This window comes from Chelon labrosus (genome assembly GCF_963514085.1).
Source record: "Chelon labrosus genome assembly, chromosome: 11".
NCBI classification, from domain to species: domain Eukaryota; kingdom Metazoa; phylum Chordata; class Actinopteri; order Mugiliformes; family Mugilidae; genus Chelon; species Chelon labrosus.
In genome coordinates, this window is record NC_140344.1 from 21509243 (window position 1) to 21521040 (window position 11798).

General features: G+C 42.1%; 3 protein-coding genes across 4 annotated transcripts; 1 reads left to right on the top strand and 2 right to left on the bottom strand.

Moving 5' to 3' along the window:
* Positions 1–172: 172 nt before the first annotated feature.
* On the top strand, positions 173–4159 carry hdhd5 (haloacid dehalogenase like hydrolase domain containing 5). 2 transcript variants are annotated; one of them, XM_084555517.1, is made up of 8 exons: positions 173–644; positions 974–1183; positions 1274–1386; positions 1758–1851; positions 1924–1957; positions 2056–2230; positions 2324–2512; positions 2631–4159. In XM_084555517.1, the coding sequence occupies exons 1-8, from the start codon at positions 534–536 to the stop codon at positions 3052–3054; spliced, it is 1350 nt and encodes a 449-aa protein (XP_084411643.1). In that variant the 5' UTR covers positions 173–533; the 3' UTR covers positions 3055–4159. The 2 variants fall into 2 exon arrangements, with proteins under 2 accessions (XP_084411643.1, XP_084411642.1); XM_084555516.1 differs by having other exon boundaries at positions 1758–1957.
* Positions 4160–4228: 69 nt separating this feature from the next.
* Positions 4229–7555, bottom strand: rab19 (RAB19, member RAS oncogene family). Its single transcript, XM_084555525.1, has 4 exons — positions 7337–7555; positions 6572–6760; positions 5925–6108; positions 4229–4604 (listed from the first exon to the last, which is right to left on the bottom strand). Exons 1-4 carry the CDS (start codon positions 7385–7387, stop codon positions 4348–4350), a joined length of 681 nt encoding a protein of 226 aa, XP_084411651.1. The 5' UTR covers positions 7388–7555; the 3' UTR covers positions 4229–4347.
* A 674-nt stretch (positions 7556–8229) lies between these two features.
* On the bottom strand, positions 8230–10577 carry ccdc34 (coiled-coil domain containing 34). The gene is made up of 7 exons (XM_084555520.1): positions 10508–10577; positions 9923–10198; positions 9697–9841; positions 9497–9604; positions 9250–9408; positions 9034–9163; positions 8230–8803 (listed from the first exon to the last, which is right to left on the bottom strand). The coding sequence occupies exons 2-7, from the start codon at positions 10183–10185 to the stop codon at positions 8601–8603; spliced, it is 1008 nt and encodes a 335-aa protein (XP_084411646.1). The 5' UTR covers positions 10186–10198; positions 10508–10577; the 3' UTR covers positions 8230–8600.
* Between the last annotated feature and the right edge of the window lie 1221 nt (positions 10578–11798).

Here is an 11798-nt window from a genome sequence, read left to right on the forward strand (position 1 = left end):
GAAAACAATTAGAGATTAAATTGGAAATATGTATATATATGTTTTATGAACGTTGTGAAATATGTACAATTATGAGTAAACAGTCATAAAAACCTTTTGTGGACTCATTTAAAATAATAATAAGTCTACCGTTATATCAATAATGTTAATGTTTTGAGGTGAAGCTAAAGAATGCGTTTTTTGACAGTGGTTCAGTTTCGTTTCTTCAAAAGTAATAAAACTCATCAGTTTCCGGTCAGGTTGCGTTGGACCATGCGTCTGACGTAATATCGATCCAGGAAGTTGTGCGTTTCCCCCCTTTGCGCATGCGCCTCTAATGTCACCAGCGCTTGCATGTCTGTTGTGAATGGTGTGGCAGCATGAGGAGATAGCGCCGAGTTCAGTATTAACTGTCACTGCTGGAGATGCCATGACCCGTTTTTTCTGTTGTCGGATTTACTAAGTCTTCAGTTAAAGTTAGCTTAGCTAAACATAGCTCGGCAGTGTCTGTCACCTTTTGCCTCGCTGACTTTTCCACACAAGTGCCTGGAGAAATGCAGAGAATAAGGTGTTTTAAAAGTGGCTGGCAGCTGCTGAAATCAGCCTGTGAAGGCTCAGCAAAACAAGCAAACACCTTGTCTTCGACCTCAAGAAATTATAGCCATGTAAGTGAATGCTTCGTTTAAATGTAATTTAATTGTACTTTTAATTTCTTTCCCAAGTTCATAGGAAAGCATGCTACAGCAGGACTGAAGCTAATCCCTGCACACACTCATACCTACTGCGTTTATGTCGCAGCTATTACTGTGTTCACCTCATCCGTGTGTTATCTGATCCAATAAATCTGTGCTGTGTACTTCATATAGGATACACAGGGAACAAAGTCCCACCCAGTCCAGTGTCTTGTCTGAACTGTTGAGATCACGTTAACTGCTGTGTGTACTATAACCACAAGTTAATGAACAACCTTGTGTTTTCATTCTCTCCGATCCAGCTCCCCCCTCAGGGCTCCTTTGGTCTCCTCTTTGACATCGATGGGGTGCTGGTACGAGGTGGGACGCCGATCCCCGCGGCCAAGCAGTGCTTCAGGAACCTGGTGGACCGCAACGGGAAATACAAAGTCCCCGTTGTGTTTGTCACCAACGCTGGGAACTGCATGAGACAAGCCAAAGCCGAACATCTGTCTCATCTGCTCGAGGTGGAGGTAAGCTGAACTCCTTTTTTTTTTTTTTTTTAAACCACTCTCAGCTTCCTTTCTCTTGCGTCATTTGCTCTGTGCTTTTCTTTACCTCAGGTGTCTCCGGACCAGGTGATGCTGTCCCACAGTCCCTTACGAATGTTTACCAAGTTGCATAAAATGCGTGTGCTGGCCTCAGGGCAGGGACCCGTCGAAGAAGTCGCTCACAAGTATCCTGTCTGACCTCAGGGACTCTGGTTCCTGCGCTCCCTCTGGATGTTGACCTTAAAAGTGTGCGCGTTCTGTTTATTCAGTGTAGTTTTTTTTGTTCCACTTTGTTATCAGTATTTAATCTTTGTGCCCTTTGTTCCATTTGCTCCTTGACTGCCTCAGGAAAGACCTTTCACAGGTTTCGTGCTTTTCTTTATAGGGATTGGTGGAAGTTTTTTCACACAAAGAATTTATTATTAATTCAGTTCAAAATGTTATTTAAAAAGTGTAAAAAATATAAACTAATTTACACTAGGAAACAAATGCTATAAGATTAATGCCAAATGCCAAGTATACTGCACATTGTTTGACTTTAACCTTTAAACTCCAGTTTGGGCTTTGAGGATGTTGTCACAGTAGATATGCTCAGAGAGGCCTATCCTGTTCTCGATGTTGTGGATCACAACAGAAGGCCCAAAGACCGCGTAAGTAGTTGTAGAAGACGTTCACACACGGCGGACTTTGATATTTTACTAACAGAGCACTCTGTTTCACAGATCCCCCCTACTAAAGGCTTACGACCGATAGATGGTATGGGCAACCATTCACCACAGATGTAATTCCTGTTAATTTATATACACATGTGGCTGTTTAATGTGTTTCTCTTTTGCATTTCTGTGGTCCTACAGCGGTTATCTTATTTGGTGAGCCAATCAGATGGGAGACCAACCTCCAGCTTATCGTCGACGTGCTCCTAACCAACGGGAACCCAGACGACTCCTGGACTTCCATGCAGTACCCTCACATCCCGGTGCTGGCCTGTAACATGGACCTGCTGTGGATGGCGGAGGCGAAGAATCCCAGGTACACACGCACACCACGCTCTTAGATTTTATTTATTATAAGTTTTAAATGTCCCAGCAGTATTGTTACACTTGATTTTCCCCTGGCTCACAGGTTTGGTCATGGTATGTTCCTGGTTTGCTTGGAGAGTTTGTTCAAAAAGGTCACAGGCTATGATCTGAAGTACGAGGCTCTGATCGGTAAACCCAGTGTGGTGACTTATAACTACGCCGAGCTGCTGATCAGACAGCAGGCTGAAAGACTTGGCTGGAGCACGCCTGTGAAGAGGCTGTATGCAATAGGGTGAGTGACTCAGTCCACATTTAAAAAATCATGTTGTGTTTCTCAAGATTCTCAAGTTAATCTGAGTTAAGGTAAAAGCTCATTTAATGTGTTCCCACTCACTCTTCCCTTTTTATAGCGATAACCCGATGGCGGACATTTACGGTGCCAATCTCTACAACCGCTACCTCCAGGCAGCTCACCGCGCCAGAGCCATGATGCAGGCTAAGAGCGGCGGAGGAGGTGTGGATCCTTTGGCGGAAACTGTCGGCAACGACCTCAAAATGACCTCCACAGAACTAGGTGGTGCATCCGGTGATTATGTGGCAAATCAGGACCTCCCTGAAGAGTGCAGCTCCATGCTGGTGTGCACAGGCGTTTACAGCAGAGACCAGAAGGAGCTGCCCCAAGACCCAGCGGAAACGGTCACAGAGCACCGCATCTTCCACGGTCACAGGGACTTCCGCTTTGACCCCACCCTCACGCAGCCATCCTTCATAGTGCAGGATGTAAAGGACGCAGTGGAGCTGGCGTTCCAGCAGGAAGGCTGGCCTCTGGAGTAGCGTCTCAAAGCTTTCCAGTCTGGTAGTAGCGCAGGTTTTGTGAGTGCATCATTCTTTTAGTTATCACAGGAGAGACGTCGCTGTTAATGTGTTTGAGTTTCTAGTACCGTAGAATCGGCTGCAAAAAGCAACAATGCAGTTTCAACACTAAACATATAAAAGTACACACAAAATACACGTTTGGAGTTCATTGTGCATGGCAGCGTCTCAGGCTGCAGCCTTTTTTTTAAAAAAATTATTTTTTCATGAATAACACATCGCTGTTCCTGTATTTGCAGTGTGTAGTCAGGGACTCACGTCTGTGCTGTGTTGCCTGCGTTTTACAGCGCACATAGTTGTTGAGTTAGACATTTTACCACATTCAGACTTTTATAAACTATGGCTAAGTTGATAGAGTCTATAAAGAGGATTGTTATGTGAACATATCTTTTAGCTTTTGGATAAGGATGGATTTTATTCTTTGCACAGTGGTCTTTAAAGAACGGGTCATCCTGCCTTTTGTAGGTCTTACTTTGTGTTTTTATGGCTGTCGTGTTTTCAGCTTGATTTTATTTTTTTTCAAAGCTGGGATTAATGCGTTACCACTAACGCAGATGAGATTAAGCTACCTGCTTTCAGTTTTGTACCTCAGAAGTTTCGATTTTAGCGTTATGTCTGGTTTAAGAAAATGTTTTTGCTTTTTTGCGAAGGCGTTAGAATTGCACGGTATGGAAAAGGGTGCTATTTTTCTGTGAAATGATGACAGTTACAGAGATCTCATGATGTTAATGTCAATGTCTGCGTAAGAAGATGACAGCTGCGGCACCGGTTAAAATATCTTATCATGCAACTGAGGGGTATAATAATGTTGACTTAAATTGCAGGTTCAAACGACGGAACCTTAGCCGTGTGCTGAAAAAGCCATACTGTGTGGAAGAACAATTAAAAAGACTGAAAGAAGCTGCACATCCAGTTAAGACGTAGTGTTTACTGTGGTGTGGTTTAAGTACAGTCCTCCAGCAGAGGTGTGGTTTGTTATAATATTCAGCAGCAGTTATCCTCAGAGGAATATTACTAATACGTTTCATAAGCAACCACCATTTAAAAACCACGTGTTACAGATACTACTAACTGTATAAATATTAAAAGTCAGAACATATATTCGCACACACAAAATGCAACATACACAGTTTCCCTTCCCTTGTTTGGTAAAGAAACCTCCAAACACACATACAAGTTGTCTATTCGGGCTGCCACCACCATTTTTTCCTTCCTTTCCTCCGTTTTAATCAAAGCATCCCTGCTTTAGTCCTCTCAGCACCCGCATTTTTTATCCGGAGCACCACGGACCGGGCGAGAGCTGCTGCTCAGCGTGAACCGAGGCGCCTCGTCTATGATGCTCATGCCGTTGCGTGCCAGCAGCTCGCGGGCCATGAGGATGAAGGCAGCCTCCACGTTCTGCGCCTCCTTGGCTGAGGTTTCTAGGGCGGCCAGAACGCCGTTGTTTTCGGCGAGAGTGCACGCATCCTCGAACAGCACCTGCCGCTGAGTGTGGAGGTCGGACTTATTGCCTGCAGTGGTGAATAGAACAGAAAGGGAGGTTGTGAGGGGAGTAGAAAACACCTTGCAGGTATCACCATAAAATACTCATTACTGTGAAAAGTGCAAATTTTCCAAGAGCCTCACTAACCAACTAAATGTATTATTATATAAAGCATCACATATTTGTATTTAAAAGATTTTTTTGGTGAAAATGACAGAAAACAATTCACTGATTACCAAAACAGTTGATTGGCATACGGTATAGCTGAATGAGCAGCAGCTAACATAACCAGATCTCCACAGGTCACACAGTTAGTACTTTATATAACAGTGATTTATTTGGTATAGAAATTGGTAGGACAATATTTTAAGGCTCCAACTAACTAATTATTTTCAATATTAATTAACTGGATGGTTATTTTCCCAAATTATCATTTGGTTTAAATTAAAAAAAGTGAAAAATATAAATTTTCAGTGCTCTTTAGGATAAGATAATCCTTTATTTATTCCACAGCGGGGAAATGTGCAGTGTTGCAGCAGCACACGGTCCGAAGGACAGTGCACAAAAGAGAACTCAAATTAAATACAAAAAAATATAAACTATTAAATCGGGTCAACTGGGTACAGGCTTGGTTGTACAGCCTCACAGCAGCAGGAAGGAAGGACCTCCAGTAACGCTCCTTCACACAGCGCGGGTGAAGCAGTCGGCTGCTGAAGGCGCTGCCCAGTGCTATCACGGCACCATGGAGGGGGTGGGACTGTTTTTCCTTTTTCCATTCAGGGTGACAGCTTTGCTATCATCCTCCAATCACCCACCACCTCCACTGGCTCAGAACAGAACCGGCCTTCTTCACCAGTCTGTTTAGTCTCTTTTTGTAGCCACCACAGATCCATAAAAGGTCTCCAGGAGTGCTCCCTGCACTCCGAAGGACTTAGGTGTCCTTAGCTTGTAGAGTCTGGTAACTAATAATAGGGTAGGTGCAGGCTAAGTATGTAAAAAACTGATATGCAACTGAGCAGAGAAGTTTTAATAACAAAAGTGAAACTAATAAAAGTCACCTCTTGCCCAGTGTCAGCTGGGATAGGCTACGCTACAGAATAAGTGACAAGATAATGGCTTGACAGACAGATAAAAGTGAAGGATAAGAGATTGAAACATCCAGCTTCTCTCACTGCAAGTCAAAGCAATTTCAATCCCCAGGTTTAATGTGGTCAAGGGTTAAATGCAGCACACATGGAACATGTTGGGCCGTAAAGGGCCTTGCTTTTTATGGGGACATCTGCACCATTAGATTATGTTTTGGATTTACAGACCAACACATAAACCTCTCTGTCGTCATTTTACGCACCGATGAGTATGAGCACCACGCTGGCAGCTCCGTACTGCTCCACCTCCCGGATCCAGTGGGGAATAGACTCAAACGTGCTGCGGCGGCTGATGTCGTAGGCCACCATGGCCCCGTGGGCACTGCGGTAGTAGCTCTGAGTTATGGTGCGGAACCGCTCCTGGCCCGCTGTGTCCCACACCTGTATCTGTAACAGGACACAACACGCAAATAAGGGTCAACCAGTTGCACAACACAGAAACTACAAAGAAACTACAAAACACATTTCTGCGGTTATTCAAACGCGCTGTGGACTTTGAAGATTATCCGTCGTTTCTGTGAGCAGAACCTTGAGCTAATTATCATAACACATTTCTTTAAAGTTATCAAACCAACACACCCAGAAAGCTAACATGAAAGAGGCAGTCAGCCACTCCTGCTTCTCTGAAGCAAAGGGATTATGTACTCTCGGATAAGAGGACGCACAAAAACTCAAATTCTTGTATTTGTTCATACAAAATAAATAACAATAGTGTTTTAAAGACAGCTAAAGCCTGTGGATATAATAACAACCTTAAAAAGTGCATTTCCAATAGTGATTTCAGAATATTCCTGATTAAGACATAAAGAAATAAAACATAAATAAAAAGAGAGTGCTAACAATCACCTACCTTCACCCTCTTGCCGTCTATATCCAGGGTACGAACAGTAAAGTCGACCCCTATGGTGTTCTGCTGCTTCTCAATGAATATGCCAGACTTGAAGCGCTGCACCATGCAGGTCTTCCCAACATCCGAGTCCCCAACCAGGATGATCTTAAAGAGAAAGTCGAAGGAGTCCTCAATCTCCAGCTCTTCAGACTGCATTGTAACGGAGCGGAGAAAAAGAAGAAAAACACTGAGGCAGAAACACTCAGTGAAGGAACTCTGTGCCCTTTATGCAACAGAACTGGTTCCTTCCAAAGTTGTGTCAATAATAACTGAGACTATTTACAGAAATGGCAGTAACATCCTTGCGAGGGGAAAAAAAGGGGAAAAGCAGGTTTATATGAGCTGCTGTGTAACAGGCAATATGGTTCCAGGTTCCATTCAGAAACTAAAAAGTACTAGAAATGATTATCTGTCAAATCCAGTTCAACAGCTGCTTAGTCATTTTTAGTCCTTTCAAAGGTTCTACTCGTCAAACAGAGAGAAAATGTAAGATCAGCTTAATTATCCATTAACAGAGGATCCAAACTCCGTATTCTCCAGGACGGTAAGTCAAAATCCAGAAGTTGCTCCTTCATCCTGAGCGTGTTGTAATTTCTTAAGAAAGTTGAATTATCAGACACATTGTTTCAAGTGTAAGTGCAGTCTGTACTTCTGCCCTTTAGACTGTCACTCACTCTACTCTACACTCACTCTCATTCTGAGACACTTTTAAGACACGCCTCCTACCTGTCCTGGTAGGTGTGACCTCCAGCTGCCGGCCCACCGACACCACTGCATCTCGGGATATGGATTCTCTATTCAAGCTCCGTAACAGGACGCGATACCTGGAAGAGGTGGATATAAAACTCACTGGCCTGAAACAATGTTTATTACCAAAGCACTGTTTTCTTTTATGATTAACTCCTTAAAACTTACCACAAATTGCCGCAAATTAGACAAAGATCCAAAGGGCTGGAGGGTGACTTTGAAACGTTATGGGTGACGCTTACAAAGGCTCAGTGTGTAAATACCCCAGAGCAAAAAACTTCCCTCCAGTGCAGCTGCTCGTGATAAAAAGTCAATACTCGAATGTATTTGTTTTACTAATAGTCTGCTGAACCTTTAAAAAAAAGAGGCCTACATTAATAGCATCGTCCCTGACTACTGTCAACTAACACATTCCACAGCAGTCAGTGACTGAACACAGCCACAGACCTAATCAGATCAAAACACAACAGACAGAAAACACAGTAGAAGATGGTTATTCTAGCATAATTTAAATCATTTTTTACCTCCGGCTTCATATATTGGCATCGCAGTGAGATGCTCACACAGAATGAGAATACTGATTCGAGTCTGAATTGGTCTCTCTTTCTCCCTCTCTCTCTCTCTCCACCCCCTCACTAGTTTCTGTCGTCATCTCAGCCCACAGAAGAACAAGGCACAGCTGGACACGGAACAATGTGTGAGTGTGAGGGGCACTTGAGCGAGCTGGGTCTATCTTTGGCTGCGACCACCAACAACCTCCTTTCTGTTGTTTGTTTGGTACCTTTTCAAATGCATTTTTATTTAATGTGGTGTTGTTGATCACCCAGTGATGGACCAAATACGAGTGAAAAGGAGCTCTCAATACGCATCTATTTATCCAAACAGAGAATGAATGAAGTTACAGGATGATACAAAACATGTTTCGTGTTTTTAATATCTATCCAACATTTGCGGTAGACATTATTATGGTACGAAACTGAAGGACAAAATATAAACACATCTGTAAAATCACGTAAAATCTGTAAACTACAAGATTCAGTCACACTTTAGACATCTCTACAGAACCTAAAGATGTAACAAGCCACACGTTTAAATATGGTGGTATGTTCCATCACCGCAAACATTTCAGTGAACAGAAATCTGTGACTCAGCAGAGCAGGAGCTGCGCCGGCTTAGATGAGTCGTGGTGAAATCATTTTTGACTAAGCTACCATGTCCTAGTCACAGATGTTGGCAAGCCGTGTCATCTCCTGTGCAGCAACTGAGCTGCACTCGCAGTGTTCCTGAGTCTAAAAGCAGTGCTGGCGCTCTGCTGGCTTCTTCTCTGTTTCTGAGGTTTTTTGCTAGACGTCTTGTTCTGGGTTGTATCTGGAGGAGGGACGTGAATTGGCTTCCAGGGGATCGGGTTGTAGAAGCTGGGCGATGGGTACGATTTGTCGTAGGGATCTGGGGGGAAATGAACAAATCGATTGTGATACATAACAAATACGTCCAAGGTAAATATAACAAATGATCCATAATCTCATGTGAAACAGTCCGAGTGTGATTACTTTCTGTTACAGTATAACTCACTGCACACAGATTTGATGAAGTATAAGAGAAAACCTTTAGGCGTCACTTAATCCAAAAATGAGGAAGCACAGTTAATAATTTTCAAATTATTTGAATGACCTTACTTGTTGTGTAGCAAGGTGATTTGGGACTCGCTCTGCTTTTCTCATTGGTCTTTGCCAGCCATTCCTTAAATCTTTCCTCTGCCCTCCTGTGTCGCTCCTTCTCCTGCTCCTCCTTCAGGGCAGCTTCCTCCTATATAAACAAAAAAGTCAATTTATCCACTAATTAAACAACTGAATAATTTAACTTCAAAAATAATTGTAAAACTGAAATATTACCTTTTCCTTCTTTTCCTTTTCCATTTTCTCTTGGTTCTTTTTCTGCAGCCAGTCTTTGTACTTTTGCTGGGCTTTATGTTCAATCTCCCTTTGTTTGTCCAGCTGCCTCCGCTTCTCCTCCTCCTCTTCCCTTTGTTTTAGAAGTTGCTCATGCCTCTCCTAGGATTGCAAAAAGCAAACAGATAAATTGCATTAGTGTTATAGATGGCTGTCAGCATGCGCAGTAATGAGACAGAGCAATGTTTACCTGTTCTCTTTTCATTTTTAGCCACCCTTGGATCTTCTCTCCCATGACAGCCTTTTTTTGCTCCTGCTCTCTTTCTTGCTGTTCTTTTCTTTCTCTGAGTAATCGCTCCTATGGAATACAAACAGTTCTGGTCACTGATTCAGATGGGAAACGGGGATAAAAAATAAATCAGGGGTTAAAATTAAAAAGTAATGGCTTGCCTCTTCTGCTTTCTGTTCCAGTTTAAGACGGTCCTCTTTAGCTTTGTTCACCAGCCACACTTCCCATGCACCGAGAGAAGCTGAAGGCGAAGGCGGCACAGCTGCGCCGAACATCCTCTCGGAAGGTGTTTTTGGTAGCTCACATCTATAAACAACTACATAATATTACCACCATGGCATACTGAGGACAGAAGGAGTCTTAAACTTTAAAAAAAATCAGCAGTACCTGACTGGGGACAAGCTGGAGTCGTCACTTTGTCTGGGTGAAGTCTGCTGAGCTGGGACAGACTCCTGGTCTTCCTCATCACTGTCAAAACTGTCATGATAGATGGGAGAAAGCAAGGAAAACGTGTCTTTGTCGTCGGATATGATACCATCATCCAATCCCTTGGATATGTGGACGTCTTCCCTCTGACTTGTCTTGACAGGGGTCGAGCTGAAGCCCTTGGACGCAGAGGCAGGGCAGTCGGGCATCCTCCTTCCAGACATTACCAGCCGATGCCTGCGACGGAACAAAGTACGATCAAGTGAGCGAAATGTTTTCTATAAGTCACCTACGCTAGTGTTGCAAAGTTTAACGATGTCAAAAAGACAGTACAAATATCTTATATCTAATGCGCACAACGTTATCTACAGATTAGCTTCGCTGTTTGCCATGTCAGGCTAACGTTAGCATGCAAGGTAACAGCTAGCTAGCTAACTTTATGCTTACTTTCCAACATGCTACCGAACGTTAAATGCTAACTTCGAGCTAAGCAGTGTGCAGTGCTGTAAATTACTTCGAAATAAATCACGAATATGATGCTATTACCTCTATTAAAGTTAGAAAGTCTCGCTTTAGTGCTTGCTTCCTTCCCAAGCGCTGGATGTATTGAGAAGGGCTGCGAACTGATTTACTAACAACTTTTTTTTTTTTTTTTTTTTTTCCCATGATACACCACGCCCCCACGCGCTACTGGACGCTGGCTACGTAACCATGGTGACGCTGGACGCTTAAACCGTTAAATACTCTTTCTGTGTAAAATGCGATCATGGATTAGTTTTACTAAACATCAGTATAAATAACCATTTTTTAATATTATTTTATTTTACTTAACGGGATAAAATTAAAAGAGATAATACGCATTTTTTTGATTTTTTCTATTTTTATTAGTTTATTTATTTATATCTGTACTATTTAATACCTCGCATTATTATTATTATTATTATTATTTAATTACTTGGAATGTGATTGGAAATAGAATCATGGATTAGTTCAACTAAAGACTGTAACATAAAGCTTTTTTTCTTTATGCTCAAATATACTTTACATACATTTTATAAACATGGGTGAAGAATATGTTCTCGCAATTTATAAGTAGGGCCACTGCTTCCAATTTTTCTTTATGGACTGTAAAATGCTAAATAAGCTATTCAAGACAAACAGATAAAGACACTGGAGGATGAACCAGTTTAATTTAGGAGTATAAAAGTGTAGATTCTAGGATTTATTTGATCTTATTTCAGTGATAAGATTTCTTGAAGGAATATTCATTCATTCATTCATCTTCTGTACCTGCTTATTCCTGTAAAGGGTCTGCTGGAGCCTATCCCAGCTGTCCTTGAAGGAATATTATCATACAGTTTTCGGGAAGTACGTTTGCATTATCTTTATCATGAAATGTTGTATAATTTACAATTAGCAGACTACTGAGACTACTTATAAAGTAGACACTTTGTTTATTATTTTACTGCCTCTGTGATAAGAGGTAGTTGTTGTCGCTCTCGCAGCTATGACCCTGCCAGTGTTAACCTGCCCATGCACTCTGCCTCCCTCCCACTTAACATTATCAGTCTAATTATCAGCAGTCGAGCCAAAATGAGCCCGTACAGTGCAGGGCTGCTTTCACAAAGACATGTGACATTTTGTGCATGTTTGTAATAACCTGTAGCACTGCAGTTACTTCTTTATTGAATTTTATCTATGTACGTTAAGGCTAAAATCCCACTGTAGAAGCAACCTTCTGTCATTCTGTAAAATTTAAACTGTATTTATTATTAATTTCATATAGAACTAGTTTTAATAATGAAGTTTCAGTTCAGACAGTGAACATGGCTTGGAT

Excerpts from the sequence above, each read along its gene's own strand:
- hdhd5 (XM_084555516.1), top strand. The coding sequence starts at position 534 with ATGCAGAGAATAAGGTGTTTTAAAAGTGGCTGGCAGCTGCTGAAATCA. Across the intron at positions 1,184-1,273 it reads CTCATCTGCTCGAGGTGGAG|GTGTCTCCGGACCAGGTGAT; the intron begins GTAAGCTGAACT and ends TCTTTACCTCAG. Across the intron at positions 2,513-2,630 it reads AAGAGGCTGTATGCAATAGG|CGATAACCCGATGGCGGACA; the intron begins GTGAGTGACTCA and ends CCCTTTTTATAG.
- rab19 (XM_084555525.1), bottom strand. The coding sequence starts at position 7,387 with ATGCAGTGGTGTCGGTGGGCCGGCAGCTGGAGGTCACACCTACCAGGA. Across the intron at positions 6,761-7,336 it reads GGTCACACCTACCAGGACAG|TCTGAAGAGCTGGAGATTGA; the intron begins GTAGGAGGCGTG and ends GTTACAATGCAG. Across the intron at positions 6,109-6,571 it reads TAGACGGCAAGAGGGTGAAG|ATACAGGTGTGGGACACAGC; the intron begins GTAGGTGATTGT and ends GTCCTGTTACAG.
- ccdc34 (XM_084555520.1), bottom strand. The coding sequence starts at position 10,185 with ATGTCTGGAAGGAGGATGCCCGACTGCCCTGCCTCTGCGTCCAAGGGC. Across the intron at positions 9,842-9,922 it reads TCCAGCTTGTCCCCAGTCAG|ATGTGAGCTACCAAAAACAC; the intron begins GTACTGCTGATT and ends AGTTGTTTATAG. Across the intron at positions 9,164-9,249 it reads AAAAGGAAAAGAAGGAAAAG|GAGGAAGCTGCCCTGAAGGA; the intron begins GTAATATTTCAG and ends TTGTTTATATAG.